Source organism: Myodes glareolus, chromosome 24 (assembly GCF_982192425.1).
Source record: "Myodes glareolus chromosome 24, mMyoGla1.1, whole genome shotgun sequence".
Lineage (NCBI taxonomy): Eukaryota > Metazoa > Chordata > Mammalia > Rodentia > Cricetidae > Myodes > Myodes glareolus.
Window position 1 is genome coordinate 29,255,872 of NC_142049.1, and position 24,022 is coordinate 29,279,893.

The 24,022-nt window shown below is 46.8% G+C and overlaps 1 protein-coding gene and 1 long non-coding RNA gene across 3 annotated transcripts in view; one reads left to right on the top strand and one right to left on the bottom strand.

The window, feature by feature from the left end:
- Adamts17 (ADAM metallopeptidase with thrombospondin type 1 motif 17) overlaps window positions 1-24,022 on the bottom strand; it is a 309,925-nt gene that overhangs the window by 217,968 nt on the left and 67,935 nt on the right. For both annotated transcript variants that reach the window (XM_087901254.1, XM_087901253.1), the window contains exons 5-7: window positions 21,436-21,519; window positions 20,601-20,758; window positions 14,134-14,177 (exon numbers count right to left, since the gene is read on the bottom strand). In XM_087901254.1, coding sequence (XP_087757380.1) covers window positions 14,134-14,177; window positions 20,601-20,758; window positions 21,436-21,519 — 286 coding nt within the window. The remainder of the gene's footprint in view (window positions 1-14,133; window positions 14,178-20,600; window positions 20,759-21,435; window positions 21,520-24,022) is intronic.
- On the top strand, window positions 6,334-8,120 carry LOC125400689 (uncharacterized). Its single transcript, XR_007232051.3, has 2 exons — window positions 6,334-7,142; window positions 7,971-8,120. It is a non-coding gene; the product is annotated as an uncharacterized LOC125400689 (long non-coding RNA).

Here is a 24,022-nt window from a genome sequence, read left to right on the forward strand (position 1 = left end):
TCCTCAGGAAGTTATTGTCTTCTTCCTTTTGTAAAACAATAAATCAGGGATTAATAAAAGGAACTGCAAAGTCCCTAGAAGGTAACCAGACTGGCACTGTCCCAACATCATTGTCGCGGAAACGTATGTGTTAATCAGCTTCCCCTGTTGCTTTGGACCTGGGAAAGCACAGGACAGATTTATGGGACAATATGGCTAAGGAGACCCACTCACCTAATGGCAGAGAGGATACAAGAAGAGACGATAGGGCCAGGAGCCAAATATCCCCCTCAAGGGTACTACCTCAATAAACTAGCCTTCCTCCATTGAACCCATGTTCTTAAGGTTCTTCCAACTCCCGACAGGGCCACAGGCTGAGAACCGAGACTTTAATACTTTGGGACAGTTAAGGACAGAACAAGATCAATAGCCAAAGGTATCTGTTCAACAAACAGCAGCTTCTCTCGTGTGCTTGTTGCTGAAGCACAGAAGGTTCTGTGAGGCTTGCCTGCTCGTCACAGAGATAAACAGATAAGGGTGATGGTCCCTGTAAAGTAGAAAGACTGCTTCTGTCTCGCTTGTTGGAGGCTCTCTGAATAGAGACCCAAGGCGGGGAATGAATGAGCCACAGAGATGTCAGGGGAAGAGCATGCCAGACCTGGAGCAGCAACAGTAAGGTACAAGATGAAGATGGACTCAAGGGGGCTAAGGGGAGTGTCAGTGTGGCTGGTGCAGGTGGTCCAAGGTTCATGGGGCAGGAATTAAAGTTAGTGAAGGAGCCATGGGCTCTGGGATCCTACCTAAATATGACAGAAACCTATCGGGGGACTTGAGCCAGGAACTTGTGTTACTTGATTTCGATGTTTTAAGTTTTAGTGTGTGGGGTGTGTGTGTGTGTGTGTGTGTGTAAGTGTATGCCATGTGTATCTGAGGAGGCCAGAAGAGGGTGTTATAGCCCCTCCTGCTGGAGTTATAGGTGGTTGTAACTGATCAATGTGGGTGATAGGGAATGAAGTCGGGTGCTTTGGAGGAGTGGTGTTCTTAACTTTGGAGCCACCTCTCCAGTCCCCAGATTTAGACTTTAGAAGTCACTCTCTAACTTCCATACACACTGATGAGAAGGCTGTACGGGGTGAAGAGACCTGGCAGGTGAGCCCAATGCAGCTTGGACCAGAGAAAATGGTGGACATAGCTAAAGGGAGCCATAGTAAGCGATTCTGAAGTTATGTGCCCAGCCCGCCAGGAATGAAGATACTCTGACAAGACAGCTGGGTCCTTCCTTTTGGACATAAGACGACTAAACAGTGATCTCCAAGAAACTGTAACGGCTCCGGAAATCTCATGCTAGTGCAGCCAGAGAAGGAACTCGTCTCTGGGAAAGAGCTCTCCCGGAGTTCTGACCGCTTCTCAGCCTACTTCGCAGCAGGGCCTGGAGCTGAGGCAATGTGGGCAGTAGTGGGCAGGCCTACATACCAGACAGGGCTGTTCAGTTATGTATCCCTCTAGCTTTCTGTAAACCTCATGTCAGGACCCAGAAAATGGTCACTTCTTTCCAGTGTGCCTCCCCCTTCTGCTTTTCACTATTGCTTGCTGTTTAATTGGCTTTACTGAGGATAGGTGGCTACACCGAGCTTGAGAGGGTTGCCAGGGCGCAGGCCCTGACCACACCAATACTGACAACAGTTACAGCAGGCAGGAACTGGTGGTAGATTCCAAGTGTTTATCGGGCATCTTTAGAAATAAAGCCAATAGAACGTCTGGTTAACTACGAAGCTTTGCTTTTGTAGGACTGGGGATAGGATCAGAACAAGGGCCTTGGGCACAGCAGACATGCCTGCAACACTGAGCCATACTCCCAGACACTAAGTGGTTAATAAAACTCACACACCCTTTACTGCAAGGTAGGCGGGCACCGTGACAAATGCTGGCTATTGGTTTCGCGCTCCACGCCACCGCTTTGTCTGCTGTGCCCATCACGGTTAAACTCGGGAAGGAAAAAAGCCTTAAGCCCGAGGTCTCACAGTGGTAAAGGGAGGAACCAGCTTGTCCCTGGAGGCACCTCCTTCCACTCCTTCCTGTTCCCTTAGCCCTATCCCTAACCCCTGCATCCCTAGCTCCCACCAGCTGTCACAGTGCTTGCAGAGCTGGGCGTGGGCAAACATGCTTCCTTCTCCAACACACTGACTGTCTGACAGGTTCCTTTTCCAAGATGAAAACCTCTTAGGGTTGGGACTTTATCTCGAAACTCATGTTTATCTTGGCATTCAGAGCTCTATGGCTCAGGAACCCCTGCAACCGGCCTGTGAGGCTGACCCCAGGGGCTCCCCAGCCGCTCTGCTGCTGTTGCCTCTCTGGGAAGCCTTCCATTTAATCAGCGGCTGAGCCAAGGAGAGAGATGAGCCATCGTGGCTGCTCCTGAATCCCACCCCCTCCACCGCCTTTGCACAGCTGTTTTGTCCTGTTTGATTTTGTAACCATGGGGTACAGGAGACAATAGAAAAATATCTGGAATATTATGAAACCGAACGAGAGGCGAGCGGCAGGAACACGAGGGAAGAAGCAACTGATTTTTGTCCTGGCGACAGTAAAAACAGCGGATCATTTACACAGAATAACACCCTGGATGCTGTGAAAGACAGCCTTGTGCTATACACAACGGCGCTTGCCCATGCCTCCTGCCGCAGCAACCTGAGAAGAGGCGGCCAACCGAGGTGTGAGGAGAGCGTTTGGCTATGGCTTCTGATGTCTGCTGAGACATGAGCTGATTCCAACTGCCAGAAAAACCACACCTAGGGCCTGTACTGGGAAGAAGGGTAGGGGCACTAGGGGCTTCCCAGTGTTCCTCTTCAGGTTTTTGTGTACGTGTACGTGTGTGTGTGTGTGTGTGTGTGTGTGTGTTTGACTGTTTTGTGTTTTGCCAGGCCAGGAATCAAGTCCAGACACTTCACACAGGCTGAGAGATAACCCCAGTCGGTCATTGGAAGTTTTACATGAAGTTGTCAGCATCTGATTTTTCCTAAGTATGCAAGCGCAGGTCCTTGTGGGTACATCATCCCTTCTTCGCCGTCCCCTTACCCCAATGGGCTGGGGGAGAGTCTGATTTTGTCACCAAGATTTAGACCAGTATCTATGAAAGTTGACTAGATAGTCGCTAGAGGGCTTGTGAATGCATGGCATGCTGATCCACCCCTGGCTTCAGGGATTCTAATGCATAAGAGTTGGAGGAAGAACTGGGAATTCCCAGAACTTTACAGATTTTTGCCGACGCTAGAGCCTAAGGTGGCCCCCTTTTAGAGTCATTAGCTCCAAGGAGTTTCGTTCTCCACCATCCCAAAGGCTCCAACACCTGGGGAACAAGGAACACTGAGATCAGGTCACCGTAGTCAACAGTTGGTGGCACATCTGTGACAAGGAGCCTGGTTCTGGCATAGGTAGATTTGTATTGTCTTGTATAGTAGATCCATGTTATCTTTCTTGGGGGGTAAGATTTGCTTCTGAGATTAACAAGCATGTGAGCCACCCTAGGGCTCCTTAAAGTAGAGTGCTGGGCCCTACCTGCAGGCACCAGATTTGAGGGATCTGAGTGGCACTGTTGGCATTAAAGCTGCTGATTTGGGGACAACACTTTGAGAGCCCCTGTGTTCTGTTATTCTAACTGAGGGTCCTTTATTTCTTTGTGGGAGTTTGTTAATTTAAAACAAACCTGGCACGGACAGTCTGATACTAGAGTAGCCTGCTCACTGTTTACTGTTATTTCATTACGCCTTGTGTGCATGTCTTAAACCATTTACCCTTTTCTAGAAGGCGGCGATGACGTGCGTTTCCGAGTGCCTTCCCACGTGTTCCCGGTTGAGGCTGCAGCTCTCTCACAGCTGACCCGGATTAGAGATGGTAACCAACCCGCCCCCCGGGACTGTGGATGTCCACGCTCATTGGGATATTGACTCACATCCAAGGAATGGCCTTGCCCCAGTGTCCTACCACCTCATCAGATTTTCCATGAGCCCAGTGTTGGTCTTCAGGAGAGGCAGGATGGGGGAAGGTGTGGTTTGGAGCCACAGCCTGTGGCACGACCCTGCCAGGGGCTAACCCACTCTGCTGCAGCCAGTGGGATCCTGAGCTCTTGGGGATCTTCTTGCTTCTACTTAAGCAGCAAAGGTGGAGTGGGACCAGAGAGTCCGACTGTGCCCACCCAGGAGGCCCACTGTGCAGACCCTTCACAGAGAATACTAGGTTGACAACGCAGGACTTCCAGAAGCCCTGGCGAGCCAAAGGTGTTACAAATGCTTGCCAAACTGTTCCCTCTTTGTAAAGCCTTGGGCCATGCCAACTAAAATTTCAAGGCTCCATCGGTTGTCTGTCCCTGTTCCTTTACCGTTTACCTGCCCACATTCTACAGTCTGCTCATGGCTCCATTTTGGGGCTGACTGTCCTATAATGTCCACATGATAAAGGCTTGGTCCCAGCTTGACACTACTAGGAGGTGGCATAACCTTTGAGAAATGTGGAGTGCTTTAGATCACTCAGAGTATGCCCTTCAAGGGATGTGAGACCCTGGTTTCCTTCTGCTTGAATGTGTAAGCACTCTTGCGGGTGCTCTCCCCCCATCTCCAAACCATGCATTTTCTCTCTCTTGCTCCAGTGAGGGGTTTTGCCTCACCATGAACGTCACCATGATATTCTAGCTTCCCAACTGGGCCAATTAAACATCAATGGAAACTTCTAAATTTATGAGTAAAAGCGACTTTTCTCTGGTGCGGGAGAGATGGCTCAGCAAACAGGTGCACTTGCTGCTCATACAGAGGACATGGGTTTGGTTCCCAGTACCCACACCATCTCACAACCATCTGTAACTCCCGTTTAAGCGATCTAATGCCTTCTTGCTTTTGCAGGTACCCCCCACCCCCACACACATGAGCAAAGCACATTACGCTATTGCAGGTGTTTGTAATAGTAATGGAAAGCTAACATACTCACTAATCATCACAGAAGTCCATTTTCTCCCCACTATAAGTCCCACGAGAATGGGAGCCTTTAGCTGTTTTGTGCATTGGCATTCCCAGGGCTAGAGTGGTACCTGGCAGGCACCCAAACTATGAACGTGAAGAAGCAGAATACCTACAAGGACAAGAATCAATCTGAAAAATAATTCATGTTATGAAGTTATAGAAAGGAATAAAATACAGGGGAAAATAGTAATATGGTAATGGCCAACTTAACAAAATAAGAAATGAATGGGTACAGGATTAACAGGATGGACTAAGAATTAAACCCCCCAGGCATCACAGTGAATTAGCCCATCCCAGCTTTGTCTCTCATGAGTGAGATCATTTTACATGAAACGTGTATCCTTTTGGTGTCTCGGTTTTCCCGTGCGCTAACAACATAAAGCCTTAGTTGTAAAGATTACTGGGGACAAGTGTGGTAGTTTGAATAGGAATGGCCCCCATGGCTTATATATTTGAATGTTTAGTCATCAGGGAGTGACACCATTTCTGAAGGATTGAGAGGTGTGGCTTCTTGGAGTAAGTGCGGCCTCATTGGAGGAAGTATGCCACTGGGGGGTGGGCTTTAGGGTTTCAAAAGCTGGTACTAGGCCCGGTTCTCGCCCTTGACCTGGGGCTCAGAGTGCAGCTCTCAGCTACTGTTCCAGCACCATGAGTGCCACCATGATGAACACGGACTAAACCTCCAAAACTGTAAGCAAGCCTCTAATTAAATGTTTCCTTTTTATAAGAGCTGCCTTGGTCATGCCGCGTCTTCATAGCAATACAACAGGGACTAAGACAGCTAGGGAGATGGCTCTGCTGGAGCAAAGTTCTTCAGCCTCCCAAGGACAAATTAAAGCAGACTTGGCTCTTACCACCATTCATTCCCCAGCATGTAATATGGTGAACTGTGTTGATGCTTCTCCCAGTTTGGATCTCCGAAATGCTGCTTTAGAAGCTTGACCATGAGCCTGTGATGCTATTGGGAATGGTGGAACCTTTGCAGGATGGAAATTGGGGATTAGAGCCTGAGAGGATACTGGGAACAGGGCCTGGTCCTCTCTCTGTTTTCTCACTGTACAATAAGCAGCTTTTCTCCAGCACGTGTTCCCCACCATGATGCCCACAGGCCCCAAATCAATGACTCCGCCAACCACAGACTCAAGCCTTGAAATTGTGAGTTATGCAACTTTTCACCTCTCAATTTTTTTTTAAAACTGTTTCAGACAAAATCTTGCTGTATAGCTCAGGCTGGTCTAGAACCTAGACTGACTTAGAATTTAGGACCCTGAGTGCTAGGATTATGGGTGCGTACCACCACAACTGACTGCTTCTCCTCCTTTGTAATTTACTTCTTCAGGCGTGTTGTCAGAGAAAGACATTCCATACAGGAGACACAGGGTGTGTAATGAACAAGCACTGAAGGGGCCTCTCTTCAATACTGGGGGGAAGAGCCATACAGAGTGACTCTGGAGCCACGGAACCAGCATCCGGTCCATGCTTGACATCGAAGGAACCCCCAGGCTTCTTGACCCGCCAAGCATTGTGGAAGGACCACGGTTGGTCACCGGGGACAACTCTAGGCCTCTGCCAGTCCCTGGATGGCAAAGCAAAATTAGTTCCTCCACATCTATCACCCCACAGTTGGTTAGTCTAGAAATGCAAAATCTTGCCCTTTGGTTTGTTACTTTAAACATGGTACTGTCCGTTTACTGAGCAGCTCAGAAGCCCAGGTCCTAAGAACCCCTCTGAGTTACTCATCACTGAGTTCTCCAAGAAATGTCATGTACACCTCAAATTTCTCTTTGTTTCCTTTGCATTACCTGAGATACTCAAGGTGATGGAAGAGAGGGAGTTGGCTTTACCTCCTCTTAGGGGCAAGGCCACTTTGTCTCCATCCTCTAAACTCACACAAGTCCTGCACCTCTGGGGGGAGGGAAGTCACCTGCCAAAGTTTTCAGGGTCTGTAGATCTCAATGCCCGAAAACCAGAGAATCTTAGGGAAATTCCAACTTCCTCATTTCTAAACATGGGAGCTAAGAGCTGCCAGACAGAACCCCAATCTCAGTGTCCCCACACTCTTCTCACTCCCGAAACACCCAGAATTTCAGGGACTACAGCTGCCAGTTCCTTGGATGACCTCAGGATGACCAATGAAGCAAGATCGCCAAGGAGGTTTGTAAGGGCAAAACCCTCAAAATACCATATGTCACTTCCAATCTCATTCCACTGGACAGAAGGCTATTGTTGGTTCTTGCCAGGAAGACTGAGAAACTTAATCTCCCCAGGGGGACGATCCTGTGTATATCAGCTAACAATATTTACCATGATACCCTGGACCGTGTGTCAGGTCCTAATTATGATTCATTCCACTCTTAACCAATCATGGCTCAATGCTTCCCTAACCATGGCCAGTCCCTTCCCTAACCATGGCTCAGCTCTTTCTTAACCATGACATATATTCCTGCTTGTGATAACATTTTGATCACAACCACCCATAACCAATCCCACCAGAGACACTCGAACTGAAGTCCTAAAGACTGGGCCAAGGATTAGCCTCTGCTCAACAGGAAAACAGAAAGTTTCCTTAGCCCAACAGTTCTTAACCTGGGGGTCAAATGACCCTGACACAGGGTTGAGTATCAGATATCCTGCAAACCAGATAATTACATTACAATTCATAACAGCAGCGAAATTACAGTTTTGAAGTAGCAATGAAATAATTCTATGGTTGGGGGTCACCACACCATGAGGAGCTCTATTAAAGGATTGCAGATTTAGAAAGGTTGAGAACCACTGCTTTGGCTGAACCATCTTTGGCCCTCCCAAAGTACTCTGATTTCTTACATCATCTATATGAAGAAGTGGAGGTTAAAAATTCACTGCCAACTTTCAATTTCACAAGAGGGGGTTGAGGGTTCTTCAATTTATAAACTCACAGTGCCCAAGGGAGCCTGATAAACTGTCTATATCCGATGCAAGCTATAAACATTCTCCCTTAAGTTGCAGCTCTGAGACTCGAAGGCCACCCAAAGCTGAGCCTGTGGGCAGTCCCTAGCACCACAAGATCCTTGGTGGCTGACCTCAACTCTTTCTTCCAAGAGCCCAATGGCTGAGCAGCTGCAGAGAAAATACACTCCTGGCTTGACTAAAGTGGTGGTTTTATTGCTAGATGCAGTGTGGACTACCCACAGTCCACAAACACCCGCGAGTCGCGTGGTCGCTCTAACTGAGCCCTGTTTTCTGATGCCACACAGCACGGCTTGACAACCAAAAAGAAAACTTCAAGACAGTAAAAAGATTCTTCTTCATCCCGGGCACCACTTCATGCTGTGCCCTTCCTCTCTTTGCCCTGGTTCTCCTCTCCTCTGCCTTCCAGCCTGTGAAGGTGCCGCCCTTCCCCCTTCTCATACTGTCTGCACCCCAGCTAGAGTCCCATTCCTCCTTCCAGAGAGGAAGAACTTCCCTCTACCTGGGAATTGTTCTCCAAGTGAAGCTGTCTTAAAAAAAAAAAAAAGAAAAAGCAAATTTACAACTTCTCTCTTTGTTGGTTCACCAAAAAATCAGAACAAATATAAACTCCATCATGGCCAACTAAACACAACACAGAGCTTAATGAATTAACCATTTCTCAGTGTACAGTTCAGTGGTAATAAATTCATTCATTAATTGTTCACCCATTACTGCCATCCTGACCTTGTTTTTGTCACTGTGATAAAACTCCCTCGCCAATTGAGAAAGGGTTTGTTTGACTTATAGTTCCATAAATCATCAGTGTGAGGAAGCCAAGACAAGAACTTGAAGCAGTTCATCATGTCGGCAGTCAAGAACAGAGGCAATGAATGTGTGCATGCCTCTAGTACTGAGCTCAATTTCTCAATTCTTATCTTTCAAGACCAACCCCCCAGGCAACATCATACAGAATGAACAGCTTGTATTTACGTCTTTAGGAATACACTTCCTCGTATAGGCATGCAACAACAATTAATGAAGAGAGGCCATGAAAAGAAGGGGGATGAGGGAGGAAAGAAAAGATGGAAATTATGTAATTATATTATAATCTCCAAAACTGAAACACACACACTCACAGACACACTCACACACTCACTCTCTCTTACACACACTCTCACACACACATGCACATTGACACACACACTCACACACATGCACATGGACACACACACTCACACTCTCACACACCCACTCACATACACATTCACACACACACTCACACTCACACACATACACACATGCACACTAACCCATGCACACTCACACACACTCTCACACACACACTCACACACACACACACCTTTAAGGTAACGGTGCTGCTGCTCTGCAGTCAACGTCCAGGCGTGTGCGTCAGGTCCCCAGCTGGACATCCTGTGTGCTGAGCTTCTTTGGGTTCTTCAGCCCTCTTGCTTTATAATCCCAAAGGCAGTTAGCCACAGCCACAAGTTTTGTTGGTCTCTATATAGTTCTAAACTAGATGTTGGTTCCACATCTCCAAAGGGCTGATAGAATTCCATCCCGTGCAAACACATACATCTGTATTTCTGCCATGTCCTAATACAGTCTAGTGACTATGTAATCTGAACAGAGACGCTGGCAGGAAAAGCGAGACATGTTGAACTTGGTCCCCTGGGGCAAGTGGTTTCAGTTAAGGATGCCCAGCCATATAGCAAACAGAGTGCTTCTACTGCAGTGTAGCTTCCAAGCAGACAGGTCTCCTCGGTAAGACAAGCTCAGGATTGGAAGAACTCACAGACACAGACAAAGCTGAGTCACACTATCAGACACTAGAAGCAGACACTGCTCCCTCCAAGCTGCACACTTGTACCAGAAGCAGACATATGTGTGCATGTGTCTAAATGCATACATTCACTTACGTTTTATCCAATGATCATTATCCTGGTGCATGCTGACAACAGCCAGGAGGATCGCCCACACTCTCCTTTGTTCTAAATCATGACAGCCCTTCTAAATGATCTTTCAGAAGACGCTCCCAGCATCCAGGCACATGCTAATCAACATTTTAAATATGCTCTACCAACATATAAAGATAACTGTGTTAAGGGATGAATTGGTGTAGTAAAGTATATACTTTCTAGCTTCCAGAGAAACCCTTTGCTCCCCTCATTTTAAAAATTAGTTCTTTGAGAATTTTGTAGAATATATTTGGTCATATTTACCCCTTTCCTAACTTTTTCCAGATAACCCCCCTTCCTTACCTACCCAGCTGGTAACCTACTTCTTAAAACCATATCAAGACAGGTGATGTTCCTCAACTCTTGGATGTGTGGCCTTCCACCAAGAAATCCAAGCTGGGATTGCATGGTACATACCCTAATACAGATAGAATGCCACACTCATAACTGGGATTGCAAGACACACACCCTAGTACCAATAGAATGCTACACTCATAGACACTCAATACTAACTCTTGCAAGTGGATGTTGGGAGTTTCAGTTAGTATAAGGAAGGTAGAACTTGCTAAAGCCTATAACCCACAGCTAGATACACTCACATTTCCTCCCCCCAAACTGAAGGCTTTAATAACAGCCCCCCCACCCATAGAAGGTGGTCAAAGCCCGATTACAAGTACCAGTAAAACTAGTAGACAGAGGGATTTGGCAGAGGCTAGATAGAGGATGTGCCCTGTGACAATGAATACATAATTAAACATCAAAATTTTACTTCTGCTCAGAATAGATTCAAGTCTATTGTGACAGATTTGTGGAAGAGTCCAAAGGTGAGGAAGAGTCCAAAACTGTGGTACATCCACCTGACCAAGACGAAATAGATGACATATAAAACGGGTCATTCAAAGGAATGACCCCCCCTAGGGGACAATTCATTAAGACTATATACAGATATTCCTCCACCCATGACGGGGTTACCTCCAAATAAACCAGTTAGCAGTCTTTCTACTTATCTGGCCACTTCTTGTGATTCTGTCGCACACACACACACACACACACACACACACACAGAGAGAGAGAGAGAGAGAGAGAGACAGAGAGAGAGAGAGAGAGAGATTAATTAGAGTCTGAGGCTGGTCTGTGACTGTGATGGCCCCAGTTTAAAAAATGCTTATCAAATTACCTCATTTTAAAAACAATTTGCTAACATGTTTAAGTGAATCATGGCACATCAAAAGAAGCACTTATTAATAATAAAAGACCATGTCCCTATGTCCAATTCCCTTGTAAAAGTTAAAAACCACCAGAGTATGAGAAAGATGCATGCTGGGAGATAGAAGGCAGAAAACTCATCCCTTGGGTAACCAGCTACCACATTAAGGATGACTTCAACCTGTCCCGGCTATGAAAAGATGCACCTCGTTGGGAAGTGAGATGTGAGTGCCAGAGAGGTCACATGGGGTATCAGGTACCAACTGGTGCTCTGTGGCTCAGTGTCAAATGAACAGCCCTTTAGACTAAATTATGACCCTCAAAAACACAGGGTGGAGTATTGATCCTCAATATGACTACATTTTGTAACAGGTCTTTGAGAAGCAGAATTAAATAAGGTTAAATGAAGCCATAAAGGTGGGTCCTAATCCAGCATGACTGATGTCCTTACAAGAATAAGAAAGCACAGAGGCACACAGAAGTAAGAAAATGGTAAGAAGGCAGCGATCTACAGGCCACGGAGCATCCTCATCAGAGACCAGACACCTGCAGACAATGGGACCTGGACCAGCGGCCTCCAGGGCTGCGAAGCACAAGTGTTTCTCAAGGTCTGAGATACACAGACCTTGCCGCATTTTGTGATGGAAAATGTCACGAGTAAAGTGTTTAAAGTGGTGTGGAAGTGTTGAGTCAACAAGAGAAAGATACTTGATTAGAATCAGCTGCTTGTCTTCCACAGGAGGAGCCATGCACAACCAGTTCATATCAGAAGGGTATTTCACACATTCACAGTTAAACAATCAGTAGCTATCAATCATGTGAAAGAGAGGCATGTGTGCCAGTGAGTACTATTCAAACATGAAGCTTCTTTCACCCGTGTTCAAGTAACCACTCAACAGGGTACATAGGAAGTTCTCAAGTTACCCGGTAGGTGGTGAAGGACACACGGCTTGAAGATCCAGGCTCAGCACACTCAGCACACAGGCTTCTGTGGGATGAGGAAGTATGAGGGCGAGGGCTGGTGAGGAACTGATGTCTCCTGCGCCCAGGCCAGGAGACAACCACGGCAGGGGCACACGCAAGAAGGAGCTATGGCGGTACTCAAGGGCCTGGTGAATGCTGGAAGGGGCCACGGCGCAGGTCACACACTTCCCTTTCGCTTTACATCGTCCACGGCCCCTGGGGGCAGGGCTCAGGTACTCCACAAGCAAAACAAGACTAACATTATCTGTGGAGGGCCGCAACCACATTCTCCATTACTTTAAGGGGCAGAGGTAGTTGACCTCTGTGACTTCAGGGTGTGGCAGTACACACCTTTAATCCCAACACAAGGGAGGCAGAGGTAGATTAACCTCTGACTTCAAGGGGCAGAGGCAGATTGACCTCTGTGACCTCAAGGTGTGGTAGTACACGCCTTTAATCCCTATGCCTGGGAGGCAGAGACAGATCTCTGTGAGTTCAAGGTGTTGTAGCACATGCCTTTAATAACTTTCCACTGCTGCTGTCCCTGCCTACTCCCGAGGCGTCATCTGGGTTGATGGGCAGCGGGACCAATCCAAGAGTGGCACGTCCAAAGTGAGGACTGTTTCCTATATAAGGGACGGGTTCCCCTCATTCTGGGTCTCAGCTTTGTAAGCTTATGCTCTCTCTCTCTCAAGATGCATTAAAGCTTTTCTGCAGAAGGATCCTAAGTGTCCCACATCGTTCTTGCTGGCAAGACGGTAGCGTGGGACAATTATCTTCTCCCAGAGATTCCATCATGGAACCAGTCCTTAGGGGCAAAGTGCAGACATCCATTGGCTGATTTTGATATCTTGTTCTCTGATTGAATACTGATTAAGTAAAAAAAATACAATAACTACAAACTTCAATCTGTAAAATAAAGGTTGGCTATCATACCAGAGTTTAAAGGGCCTTATTAAATCACCTAATCAAGGCAGTCACCATATGTCTTAAGAAACTTAAGTTACCCAGTTCAGTCATGTAGAGCCAAGGCAGAGGCCAACGTCACCCATAACTGAGACTCCATGGTAACAGGTGGCTAACATCTGGATTTTACAATATTAGATATGTTAATTCTATTTGACTTCCCATCAATGTTTCTGTAACTTGAAGCATCTGAGCATATGAGATTCATAATTTTTCTTTGGATAATACAATGTTTGGGACCTCCCCGTGTGTGATGGCAGATGACGCTGGAGACACCCTGGATATTCCCTCTATTAGATAAGTACTCTCTGCCTACACCTAAAGAAAGACTTATTTTTATTTTGTTTGGTTTGGTTTGGTTTTGATTTTTCAAGACAGCGTTTCTCTTTGTAGCGTTGGAGCCTGTCCTGGAACTCGCTCTGTAGACCGGGCTGACCTCGAATTCACAGAGATCCACCTGCCTCTGCCTCCCGAGTGATGGGGTTAAAGTGTGCCTTGTTTTGGATCTTGAGACAGGGTTTCTCTGTGTAACCCTTGTTGTCCTGAAACTTGCTCTGTAGACCAGGCTGGCCTCAAACTCAGGGATCTCCCTGCCTCTGCCTCCCGAGTGCTGGGATTAAAGGAGTGTGTGCCACCACCGTCTGGAAGAAGGAAGGTTTCTTCTGTATGAAACCTTAAGAACGGAAGGGCCATGCAAGTTTCACTGAACACAGGAGAGGAAGGAAACCTGCAGGCGAGGACAGGGGAGGAAGAGAAGGTAAGGAAGTCCGTGTTCTCCAGCACTGCATGCATATCTCAGCACTGTTGAGACTAGAAAGCCAACCACCAGGGTGGGCTTAGAGACGATCATACTCTCAGCTCCAGACACCCCGGAGATGCCTGGCAGCTCTGCCCTTGGTTCAACTATGTACATTCTTAACCCTTTATCTAGATGCCTTCTGGCATAGGCAGCCTCAAAACTTACCTGCAAAAAGAACAGAATACAGCCGAGGAACCAGTTTACACGAAGAGAGGCAACAGGAAACACAAAGGCTCCTGTGGGGACATGGGGGTGACTCCTGCAGACGAGAGGCCCCACGACACATCATCAACTGTGAACTTACCAACAGTGTCACACGGCTCATCCTTGTGAACGCAGAAATCTGTCCTGGTGGGGGATAAAAAGGTACAGTCAGATGGACATGGTACCCTGCAGGAATAGGACAGGAAGATCCCACACTAATATTGGTTAGTGTTCCTGAAATGTTGACGCTTTTATTTGGACAATTAACAATATCTGTCAACAGGAAACCATCCATGACAGTTCTAAATGGTAAACCTAGTTACCACATAGAAGAGCCCCATCGTAGATTGCGGGGGGGAGGGGGACACGTTTATCTGTGAGGTGTGCATGCATGGGCCATAGCAAACATGTAAAGTTTTGTGGTTGTTTGAATGAAAATGGCCCCCGCAGGTTCATAGGAAGTCACACTATTAGGAGGTGTGGCCTTGTTGGGGTAGGGTGGCCTTGCTGGAGGAAGTGTGTCATTGGGGGCAGGCTTTAAAGTTTCAGAAGCTCAAGTCAGGTCCAGTACTGCTCTCTCTTCCCACTGGCTATTGACTCAGAAGTAGAACCCTCAGCTACCTCTCTACTACCGTATCTACCCATCTGCTGCCATGCTTCTGACTATGACAAAAATGGACTAGACCTCTGAAACTGTAAGCCAGCCCCCGATTAAATGTCTTCCTTTATAAGAGTTGCCATGGTCATGGTGTCTCTTCATAGCCATAAAACCCTAACTAAGACAAAGCACGAGGGAGTCAGTTCTTTTCCTCTACCAGGTGGGTTGTGGGAACGGAATACAGGGCACCAGGCTTGGCAGTAAATACCTTTATCCACTGAGCCACCTCGCCAGCCCAGGATGTCCCTTTTACAGCTAACTTCGCCACACTTAGTTGTTAGAAAATTATTCCTTCAAGAGTTTGAAGCAAAATGAAAAGGTGTTTTTGATCAGAGACAATTAATTACCCGTCAGCTGTAAGTGGCTTCTCCAAGTCACTCAGCTTGGAAGGCTGTAAGGGCCATTGACTATATCTACAGGAGGGGAACAAAAAGCCATTTCTAACAATCTTTTTTACACTTTACAGAGAACTCCCAGATGTGCAGTTGAGGGTGAATGCAAAAGTAAAGGCACAAAGCCTGCTTCAGCCCTGGCTCTGCATGTCCCAAGGGCTCACGTTCACCCACTTGATGAAAAGAAGAGCTGGGCCTTGCTTTTCTGTCAACAAACATGCCCAAGCTCCCCTCCACAAATTCCCACAGTTAGCAGGCAACCACAGAGTGCTGGTGGGGCCAGCGTCTGGCTAGGAGAAGGAGATAAAGAAAGAGAGATAGCCCCAAAGCAGCCAGGACTCATTTACGTGTAAATATATAAATAAATAAATCCCCAAACTGTCCTGAAGCTAATCACAGGTATGACAGCAGCTGGAAGCCGTGGCCCCAGCTGACCTTCCCTGGCTAAGGCAGCCACATTTCCACTCTCGCGTCCACGAGTCCACATTCTCGCTTTCACCTTAGCCATGTCTACGCACAGCAAAATGTGGTGTACCAGTGACACTGGGAACAGTGTGCGAGTTTGTCCCTCTCCTTCCATCTCATTCGTTACCATCTCTGCACGCATCAGCCCACTCTACTCCCCTTTATGTGGTGTGCATTAAAGGAGCCAACCCTGCACATGTGCATCCCTCAGCCTACTGCTGCTAGGCATGGATCCTGGAGATCCAACCAGCCCACGCGTACCCATAGTACGATTCTGCTTGACAATGTTGATGCACAGATTCCCAGGCGTAGGCTGACAACTGGGCATCTTGGGACACTGGGCATCCTGCAGGGGAAATGCAGGGCAGATGGCATGCATAAAAGGGAAGAAACCCTTAGAAGGTGTGGCCAGAGACAAAGTGGGAAGATAACTCCAAGTTATCTGTCACTCAATGGGTTTAGCCTCTGGAAATTTCTAAGTTTTTTATAACAAATATGTATACTTTAGGTTATCAATTTTTGATCAATTTATTTTAACATTATCATTTATCAATTGACAGGGAAATTTGTGTTTACACAATATTTGTAATATTTGTATTTACAATGAAGTATACATTGTGAAATGATCAGATCTAGTTAATATAATTGCCCATCACCTTAGGTACTAGTTTTGGGTTTTGTGGGGTTTTGGGTTTGTTTGTTGATTGGTGAGAATACTTAAAATCCATTTTCACAGCGATATTCAAGCATACGCCACTGTGAATTGAACAATAAATATCTAGAACTCAAAGAGAAAAATAAATGCCTTTAGGACTACTCACTCTTATGGGGAAAAAATTTAACCCTTTATTATCATGATTTTAACTCCAAACCAAACCATTTATGTTTGGAAATGAGGTGGGACTCACACCCTAGGCTTTCAGAGTAAGCCTCCTGACCTCGCTTTGCTTAGGTTCTCTGATTAAGAGGCTACGGAACAGGAAGCAGAATGGTTAGGGGCAACTGACTGTGGGGTGCTGAAGATTGGGACCTGCAGAGGTATCCCAGCATGACCCTCAGCCAGGCCTGCATGTTTGCTTGGGTATCTTTCCAATGTTCTTTACAGAAGCACCGACCTGGGCTGGGGGAGAAACTCTGTGTGCCTATCTTCCTAGGTCAAGCGCAGAACCAAAGGTATAGCCACTAGGGCTGGAGCCCCCGTCTTCTGTATGGCCTTGGTTGGCCTCCAGCCACAGTGTGCATGGTGGCTGTCTACAGCCTAGACACACACAGCTGCAGAAAGGCTGACTTCCTCTGCTAGCCATGACATCATGTTCACATCCTCTGTAGCAGCCAGCGCCCAGGAGAACGGCTCCCAGGCTCTGCAGACCAAAACAGAGAAAGAAAAGAAAATCCTCACACTGGCCGTATGTGAGCCCAGAACACAGAAATGCTGTCCCGTGGACAATGGCTGCTCTGTGGGATTTCCTCGTAGACAGAAAGGATACCTTTCGAGAGCAGACACTGACTGCCTTGCATCCCATTTCCCTGCAGAACACCAGTCTGCTATTATCTCAAGCTCAGGAACCGCAGTCCCAGTTTAAAGTTATCCAACAGCTCCTCAATCAGCTCCTCTTCCACCCACCCCAGTGCTCCCGCCAGAGTCAACATTAGCAAGGACATCCTCTGGGGATATGGCTGAGCAGTGATTCATTCACCGAGCAGTTACACAGAAGCAGGAACAATGCCTTCAACAACCCCGAGGTAGCATCATGAAATAGAAAAAGAAAATGTACCTCCTAGGCATGTATGTGTGAGTGTGTGTGTGTGTGTGTGTGTGTGTGTGCGCGCGCGCGCGCACCCATGGTGGGGTCAGGCCAGAAGATCATGGTTGGATCTTCCTTAATTTCTCTCCACCTCCGTCTTTTGAGACAGGGTCTCTCACTGAAACAGAACCTCAGTTTCAAACAAACTGAAGCAAACCAGCAAGCCCTTATCTCTGCCTCTCGGTGCTGGGATTACAAACCAGAAAGCCACCATCTCTGGCCCTCAGTGTTGGGATTACAAATGCCCAGCAAGGACCCCAGTCCTTTCACGTGAATTCCAGAGTATCAAACTCAGATCTTCATGCTTGTGTGACAAGCACTTTCCTGGCTAAGTCATCTTCCTAGCCCTGTGGTTGATTTCGTTGTTAAAACAGGACCTCACATAGTCTAAACTGGCCTCACAGTGTGTAGGCACAGAGGACTTGAACAGCTAACTCTACTGTCTCTACCGCCCAAGTCCTGGGATAACAGACATGTACTACCTTACTTGGTGTACTCTGGCTGGTTTTGTGTGCCAACTTGACCCAAGCTAGAGTCATCAGAGAGAAAGGAGCCTCAGCTGAAGAAATGCTTCCCTGAGATCCAGCTGTAAGGCATTTTCACATTTACTGATAAATGGTGGAGGCCTGGCCCATGATGGATGCTGTTATCCATGGGCCACCGGTTCTGGATTCTAAAGGGATGAAAGCCTTTAAGCAGCTCCCCTCCATGGCCTCTGCATCAGCTCCTGCCTCCAGGATCCTGCCGTGTTTGAGTTCCTGTCCTGACTTCCTTCAGTGTTGACCAGCAATGATGAAGTATAAGTCAAATAAACCTTTTCCTCCCCAAGTTGCTTTTTGGTTGTGGTGTTTCGTTGCAGAAACAGAAACCCTGACTAAGACACTTGGCTATTTGTGGTTTTTATAAAATGCCTAACCCAGATGTTTTGCTAACCTTGATTTTGATGACATTTATTTTCTCTGGGGCAAAGAAAGTGCTTTTCATTTCCAAATCAAGACCACTTCCAAGTGCTTTCTCTTCCCTCTCTGGTGCTCTCCTATACCTTGGCGGCAACAGATGCACTGCATCCTTGAAACCGAGGAGTACATCTGAAACAGCCTCACCTCAGAACACCATTAGGAAGACGGGCAGGTTACAGACGAGCTCACTAGCTTCTCGTGAAAGAAAACAGCAGAAAGACAAAAACGCATTTTAAGATATTGATGTCAGGAGGAAATCCCCTACGTTAATAATATTTTTAATAAACACCAGAATTCCCAAGTTTTATAGTGTTTATAAAAACCACTTTCAAAGTAGGGGCACTGGAAGTTTAGCTGCAAGTTTCAATCCTGGAGTTGTTTAAAACAAACTCCTCTCTAGGAAGGATTTTCAGATTTAATTTAATTAGACCTAATTAATTTCACGTAGGAAACTAATCATAATAATTTACGGTTAGGCATAAACATGGCTCCACTAAACTTCTGCTCACTTACCAAGTAGAATTCACTCTCAAAACATCTGTCCTCCCCTATCACCAGAGCCCTTAGGGGTTCTATAGAAAGTCCCATAGTCACCAAATGCCATTCCTAAGGGAGTGATGGCAGTCTCTGGCTAGGGAAGACGGGTGCCCAGCACTTCTAAGGGAGGAGCACCAGGAGGTGCCAACACTCACTGGTTGGCAAGTCCAGACCTGTAGCAGGCATGCTAGCTCATGGTCCTATCATAACCACGGAATTATTTAAAAGAAGACAGTGCCCAAAACATCCCAAGAGACGTTTAATCGAATCCCATGTAAGTAGCAAATGTTCTCATGGGAACCACACGCTTACAGAGGGCCTCCCAACACAAGGGGCTAGAAGCTGATGGACATTCTAGAAGAGGGGTCAGGCATCATTCTGCACCCTGGTGATGACAAAGTATATGTTCTCTCTCTCTCTCTCTCTCTCTCTCTCTCTCTCTCTCTCTCTCTCTTTCTCTTTCTCCCTCTCCATCTTTCTCTCTTCCTTTCTCTTTCTCTGTGTGTATATGTATGTCTGTATAAATACACATGTGTGTTTGTGTATGTTCACATATGTATGCTAGAATTGTGTCCCCAAGACAGAAATGGCTAAGTGCCTATTAATGAGACTTTATTTTGAGAGAGGGTCATTGCAGGCATAATCCAGTTAAGAAGTGGTCACAAACTGTGTGGTGGTGCACACACCTTTAATCCCAGCGCTTGGGAGGCAGAGGCAGGAGGATCTCTGATCTGTTAGACCAACCTGACCTACAGAGTTCCAATGTCTCGAAAAATAAAAATAGTAGAAGAAGGAGGAGAAGAAGAAGAAGTCCTCTTACAGGGATAATCTGACACAGGACAATCTGGACATAGAAAGAAACAGGCCATGTGACGGTGGAAGGGAACACAAGTGTGTTGTCTACAAGGTCTTCATGGGTGGCAATAGCCACCAGAAGTGAGGAAATAAGGAATGACACTCCCCTTGAGGATCTGGGGAGAATGGAACCTTATCAATATCCAGATTTACAACGTGTAGGCTCCAGAACATAAGGAGACAAACTTCATTATTTAGGGTCACCTGCTTCTGACCAGTGGCTATAGTGTCACTAGGAAAGTATGGCAATGTGGTTGCTTGAGGCTTAGAGGCTGCCCTGGGTTTCTGCTGTGTACTTCTGGGCCCCAGTCCTGGGGCCAGGAAAGAACCTTTACCCATGCTTCAATCAGACTCTCTATGTGACATCCATGGGCATCTAAGAGATTGAGTTTTCTAGGGGGTGGCCACAGTTCTGTGGACGGTATGACTTACAAGGCTGTGCAAGTTGCCCACGGACCCACCTAGGCTTCCTCCCAGAGCATCCACTCTCCTCCCTAACAGGTTGTCCAAGTCGGTCAGCAGCAGCTGCAAACGCTCTCTTGCTAGCATGCTACTAAGGGAAGGTGGGGGGGTGGGGTAAGGGAGAAGTGCATGCATCTATAGGCCATTCTACGCCTCCAGTTACCTAGAATTTGAGTATTCTTCTAATACCACCAACAGGGCTAATGACAGCTAACGCCATGGGTTAGGCACTGCTTATAGACAATAGCTCATTATTTGTTCAGCCCTCAGAGGTTGAACCTACAATAACTCCCATTTGACTGCTTAGCACCCAAAGCCCAAGCAAGTGGGCACAGGTTTGACCTCCAAGTCTGTCCTGCTAACATGCTCTCCAAAGGGCCTTTTTACTGCCTTTTTACTCTTGCTCGCCAGAGAAAAGCTGGCTCTGGGCTTACCTGGTCACAAACACAGCAGCATCCACAGGAGGCGAGTCATCCTTCCCTCCTGGTACTTGGTTATTGCCAAGGTACCGTGCACCCCCATACTCCTCATTCTGCCAGTGACAGAAGCTCTCCAGGGACCGTTCACCATGGTGCCCGATGGATAACTTGGCCTAAGAGAAACAGAAGAGGGTAGTGAGAGACGGTGACATCCAGGGAGCCAAAGCTGCCACCCAGACTTGATTGTGATGGTAGATGCTCTTGAAAATAGAATTCAATGACTCTCTCTGCCCTGAGATGAACGCCGAGAACCAAAGGATACCCAGGAGGTCCCAAGACCACCAAGGACTTTATCCACAAGTTCAGTAATGACTCATGAAAGCAAAGCAATCTGCTTCTCAGACACATAACAGTCTACTAAACCAAAAGCACTCCCCTCGATGTCTGCCTACTGCTTTGCTTTGTTGTAGCTAGCATTGCCTTGAAGGGAGACACTCAGCAGAAACAGCAAAGACAGGGCTATGCTGAGTTCCACCGTGGCAGCAGCACCAGGGAGAAAGTCATGCTTCTGAGACCGCCCACAGCTTTGCTCATGTGAGAAAGCCATATGCCAGACCTTCCAGGAACAGAGGACTTGTGGGAGCCCATGGCTCAGCATTCCCTCGGGATCCTAAGCAGCATGCGTACGCCCATGGTTCTAGCCCCAAGACTTGCTTCTCTCACAATGCCGCCATCTTCAAAGCGAGGAGGGTGAACAAGCCAGTTTGCCTGACGCCCTCCCTAGCAGTCAGGAGAAACTTCCAAACCCATTAAGTTCTCTGCGTGCTCTGAAGAGCACCTGCAGACTTACCGGGCGTTGTCGCAGAAGGACCAGCTTGGTGACTTGAATATTAATTTTAATTCCAAGGCTCTGGTGCTGAAACATGTTGTATACCTATTCACAGAGGAAAAAATGAAGATATAAGCATAGTTCCTTAAATACAGCAATGTTCTGGATGGTAACGTATAACAGAGAAAAGATACTAAATAAAGGCTAAAAAAATCTACAGGAACTATGGATATTAGATTAGGTATTAGTCAATATTGCCCTATACGCCTTATCAAACATACTGTGTAAATGCAAGATGCTAAAAATACCAAAAGTTGTGCATGTAAACACTACACTACCCGCTCAGTTTTCTATATCTCTAAAGCAGTTCCAAAATACACAATATTGGTTTTAAAAAACATTAAAATGTGGTTTGTATCCTTCTAGTATGAGAAAAATTAAAAATAATAATTACATGTAACTCAACTCTCAGTATCAATAAAATCTGATTTAAAGAAAAATATATATGAGAACATTTTTCAGATTCTATTAAAGTTGGCTATCTAGGAAATAGTGGCACAAGCCTTTAATCCCAGCACTCAGGAGGCAGAGGCAGACAGATCTCTGAGTTTGAAGCTAGCCTATTCTACAGAACAAGTCCCAGGGCAGCCAGGGCTACACATAGAAGCCCTGTCTCAAAAAACAAAAAACAAATTTTTCTGAGACTGAACATCCTCACTGAAGCAGAATCCCGGTCAGAGAGAGCTCAGCAGGTGAAGGTGCTAACGGCACAAGCCCGACAGCCCACACTCAATCACAGAACACACATCAACCACCACCACCCCTAAAACCCGGATTCGGCAGTGCACATCTGTAATCCCTGCTTTCCTGCAAGGAGATGGGAGACAGAGACAAGAGAAGCACTTGGAAGCACTCATCCAGCTAGCCTGGAGGATTCAGGGAAGCAGAAATAACAAGACAGACCCTACCTTGTTTAAACAAGGTAGGCAGGGAGAAGCAACTGGAAGTTGCCCTCTGACCTCCGCACCTGATTGTGGCACAAGCATGCCTGTATTCACACATACATCTGTGTGTGTGTGTGTTTGTGTGTGTGTGTGTGTGTGTGTGTGTGTGAGAGAGAGAGAGAGAGAGAGAGTTAATTAAAAGAAACTTCATATTCCCCAAATGTATATAATAGAAAATTCTAGAATCACACACATGAGTGCATATATATATTACACATATATGTGACGTATATAACATATACATGACACATATACACATATAACATATATGTGTGTGTTACATGTAAGAGGGAAGGCAGTAATTCTTTTTAAAATGTACAGCAGCTGGGGAGATGTCTGAGCCACAACTGGCTGCTCTTCCAGATGACCTAAATTCAGTTCCCAGCACCCATGTCTGACATCTGTATATATCCCCAGTTCCAAGGAATCTGATGCATTCTTTTGGCCTCCATAAGTTCTCGCACATACATGGGATACACATACGTGACATGTGCAGACATACTCATAAGTAAAGATAAACAGCGTTGAAAAGGGACAGCGTGGGTGATTTTGAAACAAAGTAATGGATGTCAGGTAATTCTGGCAGAAAAGTCAAAGCTCCCACCAAAGGCTGTCATCAGAAGGACCGACGGCAAAGGGGACAGCCACTAGCAATAGCCCAGCCCATGTCATCTTCTCCCTCTCTGCCACTCCCGAAGGTTGGCATCTGCATCATTCCCACTGACGAGACGGGCTCTTGTGGGGGAAGGCACATATTAAAGACTCAGAGCCAGTTAGCAACACCCTGATTCATAACCAGGGTCATCCAGCCAAATTGTTGACCTCTTCCTGTGTTCCCCTAAGTCCTCACTCTAACCAAAGGCTGCCGCTGAACCATATCATGGCGACAGAAAGGGACATGTTCTTCTCAAGCCCCCACCTCCTTTGTAGCCATTTGATATCCCCAGTACAGTTACACAAAGACTTGGCTCCAGGGTGGTGTAAGGGGGTAGCGCTACTGAGAGGCCTTTAAGTGCTTGGGGAAGGCTGTGGGTCCCCTAGCTTGCTCTCTCTGCCTTTGAGCATCAACATTTGCCCCACAGTGGTCATCTTGTGATGAAGTTGTGGGTCTGCCAGAATCGAACCTGAGCCTCCCAAACTGCGAGCTCAACAGTCTCAATACAGTTCTCGTTTTAGGTATTTCATCATGGTGGCACAAGCCCAACTTAGGCACAAATATGCCTCTGCTCAGAAGCACCTCACCATCGAGACATTCTGGGAGGTCTTCCGAGAAGAACCAATGGAGAAATCATAAGGCAGAGGAACTGGGATCTCACGAACAAAGAAGACCCATTGGATGTGAGGCCCCCAGGTCAGAACAGCCTGCTTGGGTTCCTCTCTTGTACCAGAGCCAAACCAGGGCTCTGAGAGATTTGGCGGGAGGTGATAAGGATGGTGACAGCTATAGGAGATGGAGGAAGCAGGGGTGAGAACTTTCTTACTTGTCCTCTTGGTTTTAGCTCACAGGCTCTCTGGAAGAGGACCTCCTACCAAGAGCACTAAAGCTTTCCCCCCTGCTGCTGCCCGTCTGAATGTTCAACTCAACAGCAGCGGAAAGTGATGGC